A 22,900-nucleotide genomic window follows, 5' to 3' on the forward strand; every position below is an offset into this window, starting at 1 on the left:
CACAGTTTACCATCAATTGCACTGAGACTTCATCTTAAATGTATTTATTTTTAACTTGTATGTGTGTGATACATGTTAATAATATAAATTGCTGCCGTAGCCTACAGTAACAACTTAATTTCCCTTGGGATGAATAGCCTAAAGTAGGCCCTTATCTATCTATCCATTTTTTTAACTGAACATGAACATATCTAAATATTTACAGAAGGCCTATACTTGTATATTAACACAGCCCAAGACATTTGTCTCCCGCTATATTGCCGAGGTTCCCGCCTGGTTAATGTAATTTATCATTAACCAGCACTCGGGGTGTCTACTAAAACCACTGATCTATAAAGAAAGTGTTCTTTATAGATCAGTGACTAAAACAGACCCTGCAAGAAATTTGTAAACTAAGGTGCAGGTGACCACTCAACAGCCAAACAAACCATCAGCCCCCGCGTCAGTGTAGCCATGGAAACAAGCTTGCATTCTATTTCCATGTCAACGGCCCGGGAGCGTCCGGTTTCCACAGCAACTTTTTCTGGGATATGCCTCGCGCCGTGCTGTGATTGGAGTCTCTGAAAAATCATTTGGTCAGGGAGTAAACTTTACAAACCATTGCATAAAAACATTTTATTATTGCAATGAAATGCAGGAAGTGTATTTTAAGTGAGACAATGATTTTGCATTGCATGTGAAACTGATATCATGAATTTGCATGCCTCAACAAGTTGTAAGAAGTGATTTGTAGTTGTATTTGTGGTATGAACGACAGTTTGTAAGGAAACCACTAGTTCAGCCTACATTAACGAAGGTTTGGATCAAGAAATTCTTCAATGAATTCTCAAGGGGAAGAAAGGCCGCAGTCTCCTGGACTTGAGGCCGTGATTCAGGTATTATAATGGAGAACTTGGCTTGAAAGTGTGTTGTGTCGATTTAAAATGTCATGCAAAACAACGCTACTCATCAGCGCCGTCACTTCCCATTCAGAGGACAGAGGATAGGTTTTATGTAATATTTAAAAGTGTCGGACGCTTATTAAGTTTAATTGGTAGGCTAGCAGGTCTGTAGTGAGTGACCGATATGGCAAAAGCTTGTGCTTCTTCATCTGTGAGTGAGGTTGCATTTTAAATGAATGAGTCTGAGTCTCAGACCAAAATGATCTTCATTTCGTGTGTGCAAAGGCCTCTCTAAAGTGAAACAGTGCGAGCGCATTTCTGGAACAAATGGGTCCATATAACTCTATGCTTTTATGTTAATTTACCTTAGCCTACAGTTGTACCCATTTGTGTGTTGTGGTGGCGATGGTGAATACTGTGATTATAGAAGCTAGAAGACTCCCTCCTGGATGTCAGTGCAGAAGAGAGGGCACTCACCATTTGGGGGGAAGAACTGGGTTCCACCGCTGCACCAGTCCCTGTGCGCATCCGACAGATTGTCACCAGAAACCTGAGCGACTCTCCCGCAGGTAAATCAATGTATATTTTCTCCCTTTTAAACCATTATCACTGTCTATGTGAATTCGAGGCCCAGTGTCAATGATGTAATCCTCTTCGTTCGCAAACACTAGAAGAGAAACGTGAGATCTCTGAAATAAAAGCAGAGGTCCTCAATCCAATCTCTCGGATTAGTCTAAGGAGGATGTAAGAAAGTAATGTTGGAGCCATTTGTGCTTATCACTTCGTATATTAAACACAGCCAAGGAAATTCAAGGAATGGTTCTAGTAACTCAAATACAACGGCAGAGTAGGCCCTACTACTCTAACCTATACCATTAAATCAGTAAATGCCTTCACCTCCGTTTACATTAAATGTAATCATTAGCAGTCTCTCTCCAGTCCCTCCTTAATTGGATGAGGAATGTAAAGTGAGCATTCAGAGGGCAGGGATACCAGAGGCTCATCACTCACAGCATGTAACCACTAGGGGTCAGAGGTCCATCTGAGATCTCTTTCCCCACCTTGTATGTCACATGTGCTGCTGACCTGTGACTAAACTGGATAGGTGCAATCAATATGGCTTTTGTCTAAGCTGTGTCCAACGAGTATTGCATTAGATGTAGTGGAGGTGGAAGAAATGGAGGGCCTTTTGAAATTTGAAAATATTTTGCAACGACAGCTATATTGGGTTAGAGTGCAGTAATAGTATACACCATCTCAAATACCTGAATTCAAGCTGCTGCAAGTCCACTGCTCTTGGCATTGTCATATTCCTTCATCCCATAACATTTGTCTCGTCCTTTCATTTCTCTGTCCACAGCAACCAGCATGGGTGGAGCTGAGGTTTCAGTACAGGAGGAGAACCGGGCCCTCAAAGACCTGCTGTCCCAGACTCGAGCTGACCGTGACCAGCTGCTTGTCAAGCAGGCGGCCCTCACAGACAGGGTAGGTTCAAAGCCACGTTTAATGCGTACACCTCAAAGAGCCCAGTTTTGTGCCACACTATTTGTGTCATGCAGTGAAAAGGAACAGGGACAAGGACATGCATCTGCAATAGGGTAGCCAACTTCCCCAACCCCTCCCCCCCCCCAAACTGTCACTTTAAGAGCATTGTCTACACAGTAGGCTATTGCCAGCTCCATTCAAATATAGCCTATGGCCAGTACACAAACTTTAACATTGTTTGTGCCACATACATTTAAGCCTATAGCACAATATTAACAATGATAAGTATATTAAGTTGGTATAAACAACCTTCATTCCTGTGGAAATAGAAGCATGTAATGATGCTAGCTAGATATTTTCTGTTTGCAATTAAAAGTGAATTATGAACTTATAGCCTAGCTATCCGAGTGGAATGTTTTTTAATTGGCATAGCCTATCATGTGCTTCATGTAAATGCTTAGTTTAAGAGAAACGGATTATTGAAGACTTCAACACTCACCAATTCCATTACACAAAGGCAAAGACCACACTTAATATTCTATCACAGTCCAAATCACAGTGCGTGTGTGCAGCCTATGTCAACGTGCCCTCACATTTTAGGCCTATAAATGGACAGTAGCCTGTGAACCGGATACTTCCGCAATCTCCTTGTGTTGTTTTTGTTGTTTTGTTTTCATGATTTCCTTTTAAACGTTTCTTATATTAAAAAGGTGAAATCAATTACCAACAATGACAAGCCAGCTGGAAACTTCCACCCTCTCCCTCTCGTTCCCAATTAACACGAGTAGCATAACGTTTAAGTTAGATCTGCTGCATAATGGAGACTGAGAGGACCCAAAAAGTATCATCCTTATATAAGATGCTGTTGCTGCATTTTGACATTGTAATCGTTCTCTGAGAAGAGTGAAAAGCAGTTTGCAGTAAAGCTTCTCTGGCTAAATTGTGGTGCCCCTTCTGTCCCTTGGTGCCGTGCACAGTGCGAGATACGCGTGGTAGCGGCGGCATTGGACACTTTGTTCCAGGTGCGTTTAGAGTAGCCTACTATTGACAAGTTAACAAGGCCGATGAGCTGTGATTGAAAATCGGGAATGGAGCTGTCCCTGACAGGACAAATCAAAATCACCCAAAATATGGGATGTTCTGCACAATTCGGGACGGTTGGCAATCTTACAGTAATCTGCCATGAGCATCATCAGAGTATGGCTTTCTTATCGGCCAGTGGGAATATGAAACTCACCCTCTATACCTACATATGCTATTTATACTTATTTATACTGACTATGACTTGTACACAATGCAACTTCATGGCTAATCAATATATACCCTGCTGAAATATAAAAAAGCTAGAAACCAGATTATGCTGGTAGCTGATTTTAGCTGGTCTTTGCTTGTTTTCTTCCAGCTCTTGCTGGTCTTTGCTAGTATAGCTGATTGGGCCACCAGATGGACATGCTGGTGTGACCATCTGAGGAAGCTGGTCATGCTTGTGTGACCAGCCTGTCATGTGGGATACAGCTGGTGTAAGATGGTCATGCTGGTGACCGGCCTGCCGAGCTTGACATAGTTGGTCTAAGATGGTCATGCTGGTTTTCTAGAACGACCAACTTAAACTGGCATGGCCAGTTAAACCAGCAAGTAAGACCAGCAACACCATCTCAAATGACCATCTTAAAGTGGTATTACAAGCACAACCAGCTGAATTACCATCGTAAGTTGGGTAAACCAGCTAGACCTGCAAAACTCTTGCGAAAACATACATTCAGTTGGTCAACCATTATAGGGTGGTCAAACAAGCTGGTCAACCAGCAAATCACCTTAAGCTGGTCAGGCTGTTGTTTTTTTCAGCAGTATATTGAGTTGTGTTCGAGTATATCCAGTATACAGTATATATATATGGTTATGGTTATGGTTATGGATTTAGCAGACGCCTTTGTCCAAAGCGACATATAAATACAAAACAACATAATAATATTTAAAAATGAACAGGGAACAGATTAAAATCTAGGTCAAATATAGTAAGGAGAATAGTTGTAGTACACAATAATATCAATTCAATCAATAGCCTAATAAAAAAGCAATGTAAGAAAGGGGAAAGGCAATAATAAAACAATAATGTCAATTCAATCAATAATATAAAAACAATAACATGCTAAGACTACATTAAGGAGAATATCAATAATAAACAATAATGTCAAATTAATTAACAGCCCAATTAAAATAAAACAACATTATATAAACCATAACACATAAGCGCTTAAACAACTAAGTATATGTTGAATAGGAATGTCTTTAGACCCCTCTTAAACGACCCAAAACTACCACAGGAACGGAGACCACTGGGCAGTTCATTCCACCAACATGGAACCACTGAAGAAAAGAGTCTGGAATTAGACCCAGTTTTTATGACTGGTCGACACAACATACGCTCACCAGAAGACCGCAGTGGGCGGTTGGGGATGTAAGGCTTGATTATTGAATTAAAATAACTAGGAGCAGATCGATCTAGTTAGTGTCCTATAGGCCAAAGTGAGAGATTTAAATTTAATTCTGGCTACTATAGGGAGCCAATGGAGAGTAACTAGGAGAGGAGTTACATGTGTCCTCTTTGGCTGATTGAAGACCAGGCGTGCTCCAGCATTTTGAATCAGCTGTAATGATCTTGTTACACAAGCGGGTAAGCCAGCTAACAGTGAATTACAATAGTCCAGCTTAGAGATGACCATGGTCTGAACAAGAAGTTGTGTGGAATCTTGTGTCAGATAAGGTCTGATCTTCCTAATGTTGTAAAGCATAAACCGGCATGATTTTGCAATAGAAGCTATATGCTCAGAGAAGTTAAGTTGGTCATCAATTACAACGCCCAAGTTTCGTGCCAATCTAGTTGGGGTCAGTGAAGTTGAGTCAAGCTGGATGTTAATCTGTTGGGGAATAGCTGTTTTAGCTGGAAACACCAAAAACTCTGTTTTTGAGAGATTAAGCTGAAGGTGCCGATCTTTCATCCAGGCTGAAATATCCTTAAGGCATGCAGAAATCCGGTGGGAAACACTAGAGTCATCAGGTGGGAAAGACAGGTAGAGTTGAGTGTCGTCTGCATAACAGTGATAGTCAAATCCATGGGAGCGAATGGTATCACCTAAGGAAGTGGTGTAAATAGAGAAAAGCAAGGGTCCTAATACTGATCCCTGAGGCACACCTGTGGTGAGGGCATGAGACTTAGATACTTGTCCCTGCCAAGACACGTTGAAAGAACGCCCTTTAAGGTAAGATTCAAACCAGTCAAGAGCTTTTCCAGAAATTCCCAGTTCAGATAGTATAGATAGGAGAATGTCATGGTTAACAGTATCAAAGGCTGCAGATAAATCTAGTAGAATTAATACTGATGACTGAGCAGAGGACTTAGCTACTCTCAATGCTTCAGTCACAGACAGAAGAGCAGTTTCAGTAGAATGACCACTCTTGAAACCAGACTGCATAGGGTCTAGTAGATTATTCTGATGAAGAAAGTCACAAACTTGCTTGAAGACCACTTTCTCCAAAACCTTTGACAAGAAAGGAAGAAGGGAGACAGGTCTGTAGTTCTTCACCTCAGTTGGATTAAGTGTACTTTTCTTTAGCAGAGGTGTAACCCTAGCCTGTTTAAAAGAATAAGGAACTATTCCAGAACTGAGTGAAGCATTAAATACATGTGTGACTGCTGGTAGAACAGCGGGTGAGATAGACTGTAGAAGAGTGGACGGGACAGGATCTAATGGGCATGTTGTTGGACGACATCGCTGAAGCAATTGAGAGACTGCTTCCTCATCAAGAGGAGAGAAAGAGTCAAATGATGGGGTCATACTAACACAAGGCAAAGCCCTCTTTATAGGAGCATCAAACTGAGCACTTATTTTAGCAACTTTTTCAGTGAAAAATGTTGCAAAGTCATTTGCTGACAGTGAAGTAGTTGATGGTGGTGGTGGAGGATTGAGGAGAGATTTGAAAGTAGAAAAAAGTTGTCTACTGTCAGTGGCGCTCTCAATCTTGCTTTGATAGAATGCCTTTTTTGCAAGTGTAACAGTGGATGAAAAGGATGACAGCAAAGACTGGTAGTTACTAAGATCATTTCCATCTCTGGATTTACGCCATTTCCTCTCAGCAGCTCTAAGTTCCTTTCGTACTGAGACTATACTGTTCGTCAGCCATGGATGGCGAGGTTTAGAACGAGTAGGTCTTGAGGAAAGAGGACATGCTGCATTCAGACAAGATGCCAGTGTAGAGCAGAGAGTCTCTGTAGCGTCATTAACCTCAAGTGTCAAGAATGAGCTAGGAGTAGGTAAAGCAGATGTTACTAATGTTGCAAAATGGTCACTTGAGAGGCTTCTGAGATTACGCCGGAACGAAATTATCGGAGGAGGAGCTGCTGGGTTATCCAGGAGACACACAGAGAATCTGATAAAGTGATGATCCGATACATGTAATGGATTAACCAAAACCTTGTCTGTATTACAGTTACGTACCAGAATTAAATCAAGATCTTTACCAGCCTTGTGAGTAGGAGGACTGTGGACACGTGTGATATTAAATGAGGAGAGTAAGGACAGGAAGTCAATTGCAGACGAGTTATCCAAATGAATATTAAAATATATATATATATATATACAGTATATACACACATCCCATGAAGATAGAAAGAGAAGAAAAACAGTTTTAGTTTTATTTTTACCACAGAACTTAAGTGGTATAGAGAAGGCAACATCTGAACTTTGTCATGGATGCTATTAATGAATAGAAAACAAATCCAAGAGATGTTTGTTTCTATGTGTCCTGGAGGGCCTGGTTGGCATGGCCCATGTGGCCCGACACATAGGCTCCGAGAAGGGCAATGGCCCACAGCCTCTCTCCATCTGGTGTGGATCTGTGATTTATGTAACGTTGTGAAGGAGCGCGGCTCTCTTTTCCAAACACTCCTCTCAAAGCTCCGGGCCCTGAGCTCACGCAAACCCATGGCACTGCTGCTGCCGCTGCCACCATCGCTGCACACATACATCCTGTGATGCCGGCGGCTTGTTTGGGGTAACTGTAGAGGTCGCTGATTGGGAAACCTGAACAGTGAACAATCTCTCACGGGCTGGCAGGCAGGCAGAGTAGGCTCTTGCAGTGTTACCCACACAACCACTGCAAACGCTCTTCAGGGGCAAAAAAGAAGAGGGGGGTTATTTTCAATCTCCTCCTCTTCTGTTTCTGTGGTTTATAAGCCTCGTGCAGGGAGGAGTGGGCGCATCCAATAACGTGCTCGGGAGCCCGTGTGGAACCTCTTTTTTTTTTGGATGCTCGTTTTTTGTTGTTTATCTTTCTTGCATGCCCCCTTCTCTCTCTTTTTCCCCTCCATCCTGCTCTGGATGGACAGATTGGCGCGCCGTGTGTGCTCAAGGTGAGATCAAGCGCAACGGGCCACAGTGGGCCTTTGAGAAGGAGCGGGCGGCCCTCGTGTTCGGGCGTCTTTGAAACGGTATACGGCGCACTGCAAACATCAGCCCCGGCGCGGCTCTTTCCAAGAGGGAAAGCCCTTTGGAGTTTGATAAACAAACACACCGGGGCTAAAATGGCGTGTGTAAGCCAATGGGGTGTCACATGCTGGAGGAGGGTGTGTTTATTTCTGTTTGAAATCCAACCTTGGCGCTGGAAAAAAATGGAAAGAGGCAAGGCAGTTTTACCTTCATAAGAGGGCGAATGTACGAATGTAAATCGCTAATGCTCATTAGCCATTTTTCCATGCTTTTTTTTCTTCTTCTCTGAAATGCCTGAAAGTAATCATTAGCGCTTACGGCAGATCGTCACAGCTGTCTGCAGTGCTTTGGATGATTTTTGTCTTGTGGATGAGAAAAAAATCTTTTCATGAAGAGTTTCCTTGTGGTCTACAGGACCCCCACCACACAACCCCCCCCCCCCCCCTCACCTCCCCATCTCCTCCCTTTTTGCTTAAGGTCGCGGGCTCTACCTCCAAGGAGTACCACCATCTACCCTCTCGCTCTTTCCACCTCTCCCCAGCTAACGGCACTTCGTTTGGGGGGGGAGGGATTAGAAGGTCACTGGCCTCCTCTCCTGGGGCCGAAGAAAAAGCTCATTTTTCATTCTGTACAAAGCTGCCGTTTGTGATAACACTGCTCTCTTTCTGCTGGCCAAGCCTAATGAACTCCAACTGCTCTCTCCCTCTCTCTATGTGTGTGTGTGTGAGTGTGTGTGTGTGTGTGTGTGTGTGTGTGTGTGTGTGTGTGTGTGTGTGTGTGTGTGTGTGTGTTGCAATGGCCCTGAGACATATTTAGAAAAACACTGTGCTATAAATAAGCCTTCATTAGCTTTTTGCTGGTATATATAGATGACTTATTTGTTTATTTGGGGGGAATATTTGGGCAGCCCGGGAGGCCCCCAGTGGCCCTGACTGACTATGTAAGTGCGCGACCATAAAGCTCTCAGCCTCTTAGTGCCAAACGAGCAATCCCCTAAGATGCCAGACAGTCGCTGATTATGTGCAGTGGGTTGGAGCGACCCAGGAGGCTTCTCTCTCTCTCCCTCTCAGGAAAACCCCCGATTGAAACACATTGGTAATGGCCACAAATGCATTTGTCAAGAGTGTAGCAAACGAATCAGACCTCTTATCGCTTGGCTTGTGTTTTGGCCTGTTCTGCTGCGAGCGAGCCAGCTGTTACTTGTCGCCCCCTCTCTCTTTCTCTCCCTCTCTCTCCTTCACTCTCCTCCATCTCTTTCCCCATTCTCTCTTGCATCTCTTGCACTCTCTTGCTCTCTCCTTCTCTCTCTTTCTCACTCTCCTCTATCTCTTTCCCCATTCTCTCTTGCATTCTCTCCCTCTCTCTTTCTCCCTCTCTCTCTCTCTCTCTATCTCTCTCTTTCTCACTCTATCTCTTTCCCCATTCACTCTTGCATCTCTCCCTCTCTCTCTCTCTTTCTCTTTCTCTCTCTCTCGGTCTGTCAGAGAGCATTTTAGCTGTGTCTCTTGATTGTTTGGCGGCGGTCCACTCCCGTTCATGTGCAGTGCTAATCAATGTCCTGGAGCAACAAGCCAGCATGACTGACTGGGTGAGCTATGCTCCGCAGAGCAGGCGTTTGGTATTTGGCGATGCTTCCTACATTTTTATCTTTTTTCCGTTTTTTGTTTTTTTGCATCTGTGCCTCCACATGCTCATTCTCCTCATACTCGTCCTCTATGCACTGTATCCTCTCTCTCTCTCTCTCTCTCTCTTTCTCTCTCTTTCTCTCTCTTTCTCCCTTTCCCTCTTTCTCTCTAACTCTCATCTTGAATTGCCGTGGGGATTGTATATCACGGCAGCATGAGATCCAGTCAATTTGTCATCCCCAGTTAGAGCCCATGTCAGTTAGTGTGTCCTCAGCTGCTCTCTCGACGTATGCCAAACTCTCTGTGTCTGAAGCATGAACTCCCCTATTGTCCTTCCACTTGAACTCTCCTCGACCTCACCCATTTCAGCCTCGAGCGATCGGTGTGTGTGAATGTGTGTGTGACGTGACACTACAGATCAATCCACCCGCTGCCAAGTGCTTCTTACCTGCCATCAAAGTATTTTTTTCCACCCAGCCACTGGTGCTTAATGTGCAAAATGTAAGGTCCTATAGCTCCTCCAAAGGATGGAATGATTCGGTGGCTTTGCAACAGGAAGAAGGAGAATTAATGTGCGTAAACACAGAGAGCTTCTTAATCCATCTGTATTTCTCTGTGTTCCTTATTGGATTTTTCTCCATCTGATGTGTGTTTTATTTTAGATAGTGTAAACTCTCGTAGGGCACACGGCGCTTTGCCGAGTCCCACACATACTTAGCATCAGGGAAGGATGCCACGACTTTAGTAAAAACAAGTGCTTGGCTAAGACGGGGGCTTGGTATCGGTCTTTTTGCTCTAATCGTTGTAGACACTCATAAATCTTTGTGTTTATGTGTGGCCAGATACATTTAGTGTGGAGGGCGGTTGCTTGCAGATAATTCCAGAGTGTATTTGTTTCGCCGCTTCGTAAACTCACTTTCCATAATCTGAGGAGCACTTGGCACCTTTCCCCCGCCACCACACTTTTCATTATGAAATCATTTAGTGTGTTTGTGCTGCTAGCAGTTTTACATACTAAATAGCCCAGTGCGGAAGCCAACGCTGATTTATGCGGTGGCCTCCCAGAAGACACTGGATTGTTGTTTTGCTTCTCTTAGTCAAATCTCTTTTCTCTCTTCTTGGAGAGCCTCTTTCTTTTTATTTTTGGTCCCAAGAACCCTCTACATCGTTTTCTCTGTGCTAGTAAAGTCTGGCACAACAGTGAAAAGGCTCCTGAACACAAGAACAACCACAGTTCTCTACCTGGAACTTGGAGCCAAGGTTCAAAGGGTTAAACAATTCTTCAGATCAGAGACCCAATGGGAGGTTTATGGAGAATCATTTGATTTTAATTGGCACACACTCTGTGAAGCTTTTTTTCATCATTAGCAAGTTTAATGTGTGCTTCGACATGTGTATGGCTCTGTGTGGTACAGTAAAGGCATTAATCCATTGCTCCAATGAGCCTCTTGTGTGTGTGTGTGTGTGTGTGTGGGGGGGGGGCATGCATTATGAAGCCCTTTCTGCGGTCGCAGATGAGGTGGGTTTAAACCCGCTGACCGATTCCCGCAGTGCTGGACTGATCTGGGTACAGAGAGAGAGAGTGTCGCTGCGCTGAAGCAGGCCTATTGTTGGCTGGCCTCAGAACAGTGGAGCCATTGGTACGCGACAGTCCCCGGAGCCCTCTCATATTTGAGAGCCGTATTACAAACCGACCCAACACCCCTCATCAGGGAAAAAAAAGGAGTAGAAAGGAAAAAAGAGAGAGAAATGGTGCCATTGAACATTAGGGAGCAGGAGGCTGGCAGTGTGTTTGAAAGCCAACCTCTGTCTCCAAGCTGAGTCACTAGGCGTTTTCTCGCGACCCTTTAAAAGAGTTGCCCTTGAACCGGGATAAACCTTGACCCAGTTTGCAGCACTGGATCCTATCAGGAGATTACAGAGCATGTCTGGCTGAACTCTGACCTCTTGCTGTTGATTTTGGATGACTGCCAGCTTGCACTTTCTCAGGCAGGCAGCGGTACTCGGTGTATGCAGACTTGCTGGGGCGTGTGTGTGTGTGTGTGTGTGCGCCCGCATGTGTGTGTGTGTGTGTGTGTGTGTGAGAGTGTGTGTGTGTGCTTGTGTGTGTGCACGCTTGGAAGTGTGTGCATGTGAGTGTGTGTTTGTGACAAAGCTTGTTGTTTGAAATAATGTGTCAGTACTGTGGGTTGAGGAGAAAAATGTTTTTTAAAAAACAACCAGATGACACTTAAAACCAAACACTTTGAAAGCCCTTACTGTAAATGAATGTTGCTCTTTTCTGGGGGACTGGATGTAAGGTCAGTGTGGCTGTGTGGGTGTCAATGTAAGGCATACTTCAAACCAAACATCTGTCTCACTATTTTAGATTGGATGCTGAGCCATTCACTCAAGACAGATTTTTGCAGTGTGCACAAATGCCCTGTTGGTACTACACATGCATACAGTGTATGCATGGACACATCCCTCAACACATGCAAACCCATAAACACTAAGGGTGCGTTCGTAAATTGCCACTCCGAGCGCTCCGAGCACACTTAACCGTTCGTAAATTCAGAATTATCGTGTATTTAATCAGAGCTTCACACTCTCGGAGCGTCCAGAGTGTGTCAGATTGAATTTACGAACGTACCCTAAAGTGTCATGCATACACATGTTCCAACACCTGGATATGCAGTGTGTACATAAACATGGTTATGGTTATGGGATTTGGCAGACGCTTTTGTCCAAATTGACAGACAAATACAAAACAATATAATACTTAAATTTAACAGGGAACCGTTTAAAATGTTGCTCAGACTACATTAAGGAGAATAATAAACAACGATGTCAGTTCAATCAATAGCCTAATGAAATAAACAATGAAAATGAAGGAATATAGCAATAATAAACAATAATGTCCATTCAATCAATAATATAATAACAATAACAATAGCATGGTAACACTACATTAAGGGGAATATCAATAATAAACAACAATGTCAATCAACAGCCTAATGAAAATAAACAATACTATACAAACCATAACGCATAAGAAGCGCTTAATGAACTAAGTGCATGTTAAACAGATATGCCTTTAGACCCTTCTTGAAAGACCCCAAATTATCCCAGGAACATGCAAGAACACTTACATAGATACAGTGTAGGAGGGCACACAGGCATTTATCAGAGACTAAATCATTGCAGAATTATGGATAACTATATTATTACTGTATAACATGATAAGAGGAGACTTTTAGAATTGGATAATACAGTACAAACACACAGTGTCACAGACACAGTCAAACACATATGACATTCATTCAAATCCATTTACCTGTGATCTGTATGAATGAAAACTCAGACAAATAGCTGGTAAACGTTGGGGTTGCATGATATGATGATATTGTCCTTTCTGATCTTCCTTCACTCCTCTCTTCTCCATATTGTCACTGTTCCTTCACTCCTCTCTTCTCCATATTGTCACTGTTCCTTCACTCCTCTCTTCTCCATATTGTCACTGTTCCTTCACTCCTCTCTTCTCCATATTGTCACTGTTCCTTCCTTCACTCCTCTCTTCTCCATATTGTCACTGTTCCTTTCTTCACTCCTCTCTTCTCCATATTGTCACTGTTCCTTCACTCCTCTCTTCTCCATATTGTCACTGTTCCTTCCTTCACTCCTCTCTTCTCTATATTGTCACTGTTCCTTCCTTCACTCCTCTCTTCTCCATATTGTCACTGTTCCTTCACTCCTCTCTTCTCCATATTGTCACTGTTCCTTCAATCCTCTCTTCTCCATATTGTCACTGTTCCTTCCTTCACTCCTCTCTTCTCCATATTGTCACTGTTCCTTTCCTTTCCCTGTCCTCCGTTCACCTCAAGGTTGTTTTGCCTCCTTTGTATCAAAAAGCAGCTGTGTGTGTGGTGTTTGTGTTTGGACTCCTTTGTATAAAAACAGTGTGTGTGTGTGTGTGTGTGTGTGTGTGTGTGTTGATTGAGAACCTCAGGGTTTTCTGTCACCAAGTTGAGTCAGCTGGCAGACAAAAAGTGTGTGTGTGTGTGTGTGTGTGTGTGTGTATATGTACATGTGTGTAAAAGTCACAGCATATGTTTCGCTGTATCCATATGTAGGAGCGTTGATACACCCAGAGAACTCCCTGACTCCCTGCGCTGGCTTCATTTAATGAAGCTTCTCCTTCATCCCAGTTCACATGTCTTTCACTCCATCCCCCTCCTGCTCTTTCTCTTTATTTCTCCCCGATGCAAGTGTTTTTTATTCTATTCTATTTTATTTTATTTTATTATGAAAGGTTTCTCTTTCTTGTTTATTGTGGGAGCATATCAGAGAAGAGTTTTTGGACTGTATTGTTTTATTTGATAGTTGATTAATGTGGCCTGGACCCTCGTCTGTGTCAGGATTTGTGGTGTTTGGTGCAATGGTCTTTTGGTGTGTGTAAGTGTGTGTTTTAAGCCCCATAGGAGTACTATAAATGTCAGCTCAGCATAACCCTTGGGCTTTGAAGCTCCTTGTGTTCTCCTTGTTTGTGTGTGTGTGTGTGTGTTTGTGTGTGTGTGTGTGTGTGTGTGTGTGTGTGTGTGTGTGTGTGTGTGTGTGTGTGTGTGTGTGTGTGTGTGTGTGTGTAATTGAGCCTTTGTTGTGTAGTGATTAATGTCCACATATCTAGTGTGCTCGCATGAATATGATGAACTGCTTTTAAAGTGTAATTTAGTTTGTGTGTGTGCGTGTGTGTGTGTGCGCATGTGTGTGTTTTTTGTGTGAAGCTCTGCTGTTGTCCTCCGCAAGGGGCAGTGAGCATTATTAAGCAGCTGTAGGGAAACTTAGCTGATATGAGGCCCAGCTGTGTGTGTGTGTGAGTGTGTGTGTGAGTGTGTGTGTGTTTTCTCTATATTCTCTCTCTCTCTCTCTCTCTCTCTCTCTCTCTCTCTTTCTCTATCTGTCACTCACACACACACACACACACACACACACACACACACACACACACACACACACACACAATCACACACAAAGCACTGGTGTCATAGAGCAGCTGTCCCCATGGCCAGCGTAAAAACCTTCTCTATGGTGACCGAGTTTGGTGTGTGTGCTCTGGGGCTCTGAAGTCAGGCCTCTGTAGACCCTCCCCACCCCACCCCGCCCCCATCTCCACCCCACCCCCACCCCCATCTCCACCCCACCCCACCCCCACCCCCATCCCCAAACCCTTCTTGGCCGCACTGCCCCATGTTTGTTATACTGTGTTGTGTAATCATCCTCCGTCCTCTATGACGCCAAAATAGCAGCTTTCACAATCAGCTGGGGCTCATTCATTTCCAATCTTAAGGAGAATGGGTGTGTGTGTGTGTGTGTTTGTGTGTGTGTGTGTGTATGAGAGAGAGAGAGAGAGAGAGAGAGAGAGAGAGAGGGAGAGAGAAAGAGAGGAAAGAGGATAGTAAGGTACAGGGAGAGGAGGGTGGGGGATGTGGGGGCGCAAATGTCAGGTTGGTGGATGTCAGGTCCAGCTGTGTTTAGGAATCTGACAGATAGCGCACTACATTAATTCCCTTTATTAAACCTCTGGGCCTGGGCCAAGCCAGAGAAAAATGCTCACAGCTGTAACCCTTTGAGCACTGCCTGTAGCCTGTGTTTGTGTGTATGTGTCTGTTTATGTTTTATGTGATTAGGGTGTGTTTGTTTTTTGTGTTTGTTTACTTATTATATATATTTTATTTATCAATTTTTATATTTAAACATGCTTGTGTACTTTGTGTATTATATATATTTTGTGTGCATACATATTCTGTGTCCATCTCGCCATGTTTTTCTGTTCGCACATTTCTTTTTATTTATTATTCATAAATATGCACATGTGTAGTGTGTATGGAGTAAAACTTGTGTCACCTTAAACCGAATTTGAATATGAATTTGAATATGAATTTGAGCAATTGTATTGGAAAAACGAATTTGAATAGTATATATTGAAACTGAATTCATTAGATTGGAACTGAATCTCAGTCAACTTGAAATTGAATATAATATTTTGAAATTGAACTAATTTGCTCTGATACATAAATTATCCTGACTGAAAATTTCGCTCTTGGAACTTTCACATTCAGTTTTCAAAATTCAGTTTCAAAACGTGAAATTCAATTTCAGTCTACCGAGACAAAACAGCTGGTAGCTAAGGAAGAGCAATCGAGTGCAGAGCTATTGTGATCGCGTGACAAGTGCCGAGCGCGAAGCAAAGAGCATAGCACCCTCTTAGCAAGCTGTCTCCTGAACCTCCTTACAGTGTCGAACAGAGAAAGAAGAGATGGAAGCGACTGGCACATCAGAAAACGTCCAAGTAAGTTGATATCATATGCCATGTCTGTTAACGTTACTTTATATAATGTACATTATATGCTAGCGCTGGCTGGCTAGCCAGCATAGTTTCATCGACTAAGTTAAAGTTTTTTCCATAGTTCAGAACCAGTTAGACTACTATAACGTTACTCTTTGATAGAACAATATGATTGGCCATTGTCATATCATTGTGCCTTTTAGGCCTGTAAGAACACGTTACAATCTCAGGTTAAACAGTATCATTCATGGAAAACTGGATATGTCCCCCTAGTTAAGCTTTTTTCATCGTTGTGTTGTCTGTTAGCTAATGCTACATGGGGCAATTTTTTCGTGCCGTGATGTTGCCAGACAACTGGATTGCGATAAGGGTAGGGTAGCTAGCTAGCTTCTAAGAGTTTCAAACTGAATATGTTCTATATCGATAATATGATAAAGACTCAAGAGACCCTAGTTTAACAGTATTTCTACAGGCTGATTTATGCTTCTTCATCGACTCCATGCAGATTTTGTAAAAGTTATTGAGAAATAGACACAGTATATTACAATAACCTAATTATTATACTTTAACTGTGTGTTGTCTTGATACTTCTGTTTCAGTAATGTGTGTGTAGATTGCAAATAATGTGTTGTATGACGATAGAAATGTCCTTGGTTCTTAATTAACTCATTGTATTGACCAAGTCGTGTGTGTGCAGAGAAGGTGTAATGATATTTATTATGATGTATACGATCCAAGGTATGCATGTGTGTGTGAGAAACAACTGATTGTCTCTTAGGTGCACAGACTTGTGTATCCTGATTGCCTGATGCTTATGAGACCTCTTTGCGCAGAGATGAATAAACAATTAACGAGAAAGACTCACAGTAGACCTTTAAGCTAAACACTGATTGTTTGTTGGTTTTATTTTCATAGGTTGAGAGGCCTCAATGAACAGTGGACAGTGAGATAGACTGAGGACAATGGACTGGCACCGATCAGACATGGACACCGAAGCTTGATTTCTCTTAATAAATATCTTTGCAAGATGCAACACATATTGTAAAACACTTTACACACTAATAAACATGTCCACTGTTGTTTTCTCTGGAATTGATGTTTGCCAATTCACCATCACCAATTGTTTGCCATTGGTGGTGATGGATTTCCAAATGTATGGGCAATCTAAATTTTAGTTTATGTGTGTAATCAGCTGATATTAGATATGATGCAATTGCAAAATCATGTAGGTTTATCCTATGCAACATAAGGAAGAACAGACCTTATCTGACACAGGATTCCACACAACTTCTTGTTCAGGCCATGGTCATCTCCAAGCTGGACTATTGTAATTTACTATTAGCTGGTTTACCTGCTTGTGTAGTAAGATTGTTACAGCTGATTCAGAATGCTGCCGCACGCCTGGTCTTTAATCAGCCAAAGACATATGTAACTCCTCTCCTAGTTACTCTCCATTGGCTCCCTATTAGGCAGAATTAAATTTAAATCTCTCACTTTGGCCTATAGGACACTGACCAGATCTTCTCCTTGTTATTTTAATTCAATGATCAAGACGTACATCCTCAACTGCCCACTGCGTTCTTCTGAAGAGTGTCTGTTGTGTCGACCAGACATAGGTCAAATTCAAGACTTTTCCTCAGTGGTTCCATGTTGGTGGAATGAGTTGCCCAGTGCTCTCTGTTCCTGTGATAGTTTTGGGTCTTTTAACAGGGGTCTAAAGACGTATCTGTTCAACATGCACTTGAATTAACACTTATGGTTTGTATAGTATTGTTTCATTTTCATTAGGCTGTTGATTAATTTGACATTGTTGTTTATTATTGATATTCTCCATAATGTAGTCTTACCATGCTATTGTTATTTTTATTATATTATTGACTGAATGTACATTATTGTTTATTATTACTATTTTCCCTTTTTTCTCATTGTTTATGTCATTAGGTTATTGATTGAATTGACATGGTTGTTTATTATTGCTATTCTCTTTATTATAGTCTGACCAACATCTTCATTTGTTCCCTGTTCAATTTTAAGTATTATATTGTTTTGTATTTATGTTGCTTTGGACAAAAGCGTAACCATAACCATATGTAATTGGAAGCAAATAAAGGTAGCCTACACATCATAGTATTACAAGAGTGGCTTTAAACGTAAGAAAACGGTAATGATTTGTCCTTTTTTGTTCATTCAAACATGTAGATTTTTATTCACATAATTACTAGGTTGTTGCCTTTTCTATCCAGTAGGTGGCCGTCCAGGATAAGAAATAGAGGAGTAGTTGAGTAGGAAAAACGAAAACGAGAGAAAGTTATGCCCATGACATTTTAAAGAATGACAGGCTAGAAGTTTGCAATTGGTAGACAGTACATTGATGTTTGATGGCTAGCTGAGTAGTTCTGTATGGACTGACAGGCTGGAAGTTTGAAATGTAATACTGTAAAAAATGTTTTAGCCTATTTAAAATTACAAAAACGGTAGGTAAGACCATACATCGATGTTTGATGGCTAGCTGGGTAGTTCTGTACTTCAAGGATTGACAGGCTAGAAGTTTTAGATGTAATACTGCAAAAACATTTTTATTTGTTTAAAATTACAAAAACGGTAGGTAAGTAGGCCTAGGCTACATCGATGTTTGATGGCTGGGTAGCCTAGTTCTGTATTTCAAGGATTGACAAGCTAGAAGTTTGAAATAATACTGCAACAAATGTTTTATTTGTTTAAAATTACATAAACGGTAGGTGAAACAGTAGGCCTACAATCGTAATGTGTTTTATGAATCGTGTGTGCAGATCTAATAACCGTGCAAACCAAGTGCCCACACTATGCTCTGCTTCGCGCTCGGCACTAGTCACGCGATCACAATAGCTCTGCACTCGATTGCTTTTCCTGAGCTACCAGCTGTTTTTGTCTCGGTAGACTGAAATTGAATTTCACGTTTTGAAACTGAATTTTGAGAACTGAATGTGAAAGTTCCAAGAGCGAAATTTTCAGTCAGTATAATTTATGTATCAGAGCAAATGAGTTCAATTTCAAAATATTATATTCAATTTCAAGTTGCCTGAGATTCAGTTACAATCTAATGAAATCAGTTTCAACATATACTATTCAAATTCGTTTTTCCAATACAATTGTTCAAATTCAGCAATTCAAATGCAAATACAACATATTCAAATTCGGTTTAAGGTGGCACAAGTTTTACTCCATAAGTGTGTAGCATGTATATGTTGGTATAATCATGTGTGTGTACATGTGTACGTCTTCATGTTCTTGTCATGTGTCTGTTCATGTATGACTGCATGTACGCATGTGAATGTGTATTGTATATGTAGGTGTTGTCATGACAGTAAGATTGCTGATCACTCAGAGGATTGTTCCCATCCCGTTTGGGCCCTAAGGTTGCTAATTCCACTCGCTGGGACGGCAAGTTTTGTTTAGCCAGCTGTCTGCTCATAATCACGGTCCGCACGAAATGACACCCAGCCACAGAAATATGGAAAACGATTGCATTTTTTCCCATAGAGCCTTCTTCTTGTGACCAACCCAGTCTGAACTCTGTAATCTCCATGCTACACAGTACTTTGTGTTTTACTTTGTGCTTTGAACCCATTGATTTGAGCATCAGCAACACTTTCTGGTCCTCGTCGTCCATTAGTTCCCCACACAGTTATGAGAAACACAAATTTGTGCACCTTTGAAGTCGGAGAATGCACATTGTGAACAAAAAAAGAAAACAACAAGGGCTAAAAAGTGGAATATTATGTGGCAGCAAATTTTTTGGCCCTCTCACAAAAAGCTTTCAGTGGCTTTCGAAAGCTGCTCTCGTGTTGGTTATTGGCAGCTGAATCAAAGCTCTCTTGCTCCTTGATGTATTTTGAAATTTTTATCAAATGAGACAATACAAGGAGTGGCACAAATCATAAATATCCAGTAATATGAAAAAAGTAAACACACACACACATTCAAAAAATAAAAAATGTAATTCATAACACATTTTACTCTGGGAGAGCAAGTGGGAGAGGAGGAGAGACAGATAGAGTGAAAGAAAAAGAGAGAGAGAAAGTGGAAGAGAGAGAGAGAGAGAGAGGGAGATAGAGAGAGAGAAGGAGTGAGATCCTCAGGTCTCTCCTCCACAGGCTGAACACAGAGAACAGATGCTGTGGGACTCAAACACTGCATACAAGGCATATGGAAGTGCATAAAAACAACACAGGCCCAGGAAGTGTGTTTTAGTGTGCACTATGGATTGTGTTTGTGTGTGTGTGTGTGTGTGTGTGTGTGTGTGTGTGTGTGTGTGTCTGTCTGTGTGTGTGTGTGTGTGTGTGTGTGTGTGTGTATATGTATACATGTGTGTGTGTGTGTGTGTGTGTGTGTGTGTGTGTGTGTGTGTCTGTCTGTGTGTGTGTGTGTGTGTGTGTGTGTGTATATATACGTGTGTGTGTGTGTGTGTGTGTGTGTGTGTGTGAAGCGGGCGCTATTGTAAAATGTCAGTAGGTGAGCTGACACTCACACAGCAGGCGGCAGGGAGGCGATGGGGGGTGGGGGGTGGGGTTGTCCCCCGCTGCTTTTTAGGGGCCTCGCGTGGCCCACAGTGGAGCTGTGCGGCATCAGTGGAGGGCCGTAAACAGCATGGGCGTAGAGCAGAACGGCTCTGGGGACGGACAGAGTTACTAAAGAGAGGGCCGGTTCTGATGAGTGATGTTTAGTGTGTGTGTGTGTGTGTGTGTGTGTGTGTGTGTGTGTGTGTGTGTGTGTGTGTGTGTGTGTGTGTGTGTGTGGTTGGATTCATGCTGTGTGCACTCAAGAATACATGCTGTGTGGACACATTTGTTTATGTGTGTGTGAATGTATATGCTTGCATGGTTATGTGCATGCCAATAGTGACTTGTATCTGGAAGGATTCATTGCCTGTATCAGTGTCTGAGGATCTGTTATATGTGTGTGGGTAGTGTAAGATTCCTATGTGTGTATATAAATGGGTATGTATGTATATAAATGGATGTGTACAGTATGTAGGTTTACATGCTGAACTAGACTATATGTGTGAGCACATACAGTTTCTGGGGTAAGGCTGCTCTCCTTCAAGTCCTCTTCTTGTCCTTGAAATTCGTATAGCAGTCACTGATGGATGGGTTGAGGGGTGAAACAACAACAGCTCAACCTGATACCATGAGGTTTAGGGCTGTTTCAGACCGGGTGCGTGGCGTGAGCGTGTCAGCTGCGTGGCATGTCCGTTTTTATTTCGGCTCCCATGGTAACAGGTTAGAGCTTGGACGCTGCCTGCGTGACACGCACGTCTCAGGCCCGGCTCGAAACGCGTGCATGCTAGAAATAGGACCGACGCCTATTTTTCACGCGACACGCAAGCGTGTTGGGAGCGTTTCCTTTCAAAACAATGAAGAGACGTTTTAATTGGAAGGGAGTCCACCATCAGACACGTTTCTGGTCAGCAAGGACATAGAAAACGGCACACAGCCGCCACGCAACTGACACGCAACAGACACGCGACGTTCACGCCATGCACCCGATGTGAAACAGGCCTTACTGACGGGGTACATGCAGAAGACCAGCTATCTCCCAGCTGACAGTTGGCCCGGACTTGGCCCGTATCTGTCTCATAGCCCGGCCATATCCACACCACTGGAGTCAGTTCCTCTTTTGAGAATGTGCTGAGATGGATGAACAGAGAGTGCTGTTCTTGGCCTTCCCTTGAGATTTTTCTCAACACTTTTCTCAACGTCTTATCTTATGGGCAAAACTCTCTCTCATTGTAGCCATCTGCGTGTGAGCATTTCTATTTCTCACAAATCTTTGCACAACTCCTCTCGCTCTGTCCATCTCTGTCATCCTCTCTCACTCACCCCTTTCCCACTCTCCCTCTTGTTTCTCTCTCTATCTCTCTCTCTCTTTCTCTCTCTCTCCTCTTTCTCTCTCTCTCTCTCTCTCTCTCCTCCCTCTCTCTCTCCTCTCTCTCTATCTCTCCCTCTCCCTCTCTCTCTCTCTCTCTCCTCCCTCTGTGGAGCATGGCTAATGGGGAGCAGCCCCTGGCCCCTCTCTTTACAGGGAAGCTCAGGGCCCAGTGCAGCCGTAAAGCAGAGCTCCTCGCCGGGGTGGCGTGCAGGGGTGGGGTCCTGGCCCGGAGCCCACACACTGGCCCTGGTGTGAGCGAGTGCATTTGCCTGTGAGCCTCGGAGACTCGCTGTGCGTGTAGGTCACCTGATCAGTCTCCATTTGCACGTGTGTGTGTGTGTGTGTGTGTGTGTGTGTGTGTGTGTGTGTGTGTGTGTGTGTGTGTGTGTGTGTGTGTCCAATTCTCTATATCCATGTGTGAGTAAAGTACATGAACACAACTGAAGAAGTTACCTCACTTGGGGCTTGTGTTAAGTTGCGTATGACTGTGCCTGTGTACAGTATATGCATCTGTTGTTTTGCATGTTCTGTGTGGGTTGTTTTTATGAAATCCTCATAGTCTCCCAGATTGTGTGTTCAAGTCACATCCATATGTAAGTGACTTATTTACAGAAGCTATTCTTGTATTCATATACTGTTGCCAAGTACAGTGCTTCCCTAACTGCCTTGCTGAAAGGATACCCTGTGCATTAAGAGCTGCCAGTGCCATTGCCTTGTCTTCCCATGTTTTGCAAAGACAGCAAATTGCACATATGGGTACTGACAGCGCCAAATAAAAGATGACAGAAAGAAAGAGAAGAAAGAAAGAGAGGGGGAGAGAGAGAGAGAGAAGAGAGAGAGTGTGAGAGAGGGGTTCACACATGGTGGGTGTCAATCGTTTGCCAGTGCCAGTCCAGTGCCTAGAGCTCCAGATGTGAGTGACACTGGCGACATGCTCCACAGGGAGCTCATGCCAAAGCAGTGGCAGGCACTTGGCCTGGGCATGGGAACGGGAACAAGAGAGCGGGAGGAAGCTCTTCAGAGAGAAGGAGAGAAAGAGAGAGAGAAGGACTGAGTTCTTTCAAAGAGAGAGAGAGAGAACGAGAGAGAGCTGTGAGATTTATTCTCTAATGAGATCATTACGCTTGCTGGGGTTCGAGTTTGAAACGTTCCTGTTGCCCGCGGCAAAAGCGGGTCTCGGGTATCAACAGA

At 43.0% G+C, this 22,900-nt stretch overlaps 1 protein-coding gene and 1 long non-coding RNA gene across 2 annotated transcripts in view; both read left to right on the top strand.

Annotated features, from left to right (window-relative positions):
- Positions 1 to 818: 818 nt before the first annotated feature.
- crocc2 (ciliary rootlet coiled-coil, rootletin family member 2) overlaps positions 819 to 22,900 on the top strand; it is a 74,868-nt gene continuing 52,786 nt past the window's right edge. Inside the window, exons 1-3 of the mRNA XM_076275449.1 lie at positions 819 to 875; positions 1,309 to 1,469; positions 2,276 to 2,366. Coding sequence (XP_076131564.1) covers positions 819 to 875; positions 1,309 to 1,469; positions 2,276 to 2,366 — 309 coding nt within the window. The remainder of the gene's footprint in view (positions 876 to 1,308; positions 1,470 to 2,275; positions 2,367 to 22,900) is intronic.
- On the top strand, positions 15,637 to 16,881 carry LOC143116456 (uncharacterized). The gene is made up of 2 exons (XR_012985785.1): positions 15,637 to 15,805; positions 16,718 to 16,881. It is a non-coding gene; the product is annotated as an uncharacterized LOC143116456 (long non-coding RNA).

This window comes from Alosa pseudoharengus, unplaced genomic scaffold (genome assembly GCF_046254945.1).
Source record: "Alosa pseudoharengus isolate Yale_2024_CS ecotype anadromous, Long Island Sound unplaced genomic scaffold, YU_APseudo_1.1 YU_APseudo_1.1_scf_11, whole genome shotgun sequence".
NCBI lineage: Eukaryota > Metazoa > Chordata > Actinopteri > Clupeiformes > Clupeidae > Alosa > Alosa pseudoharengus.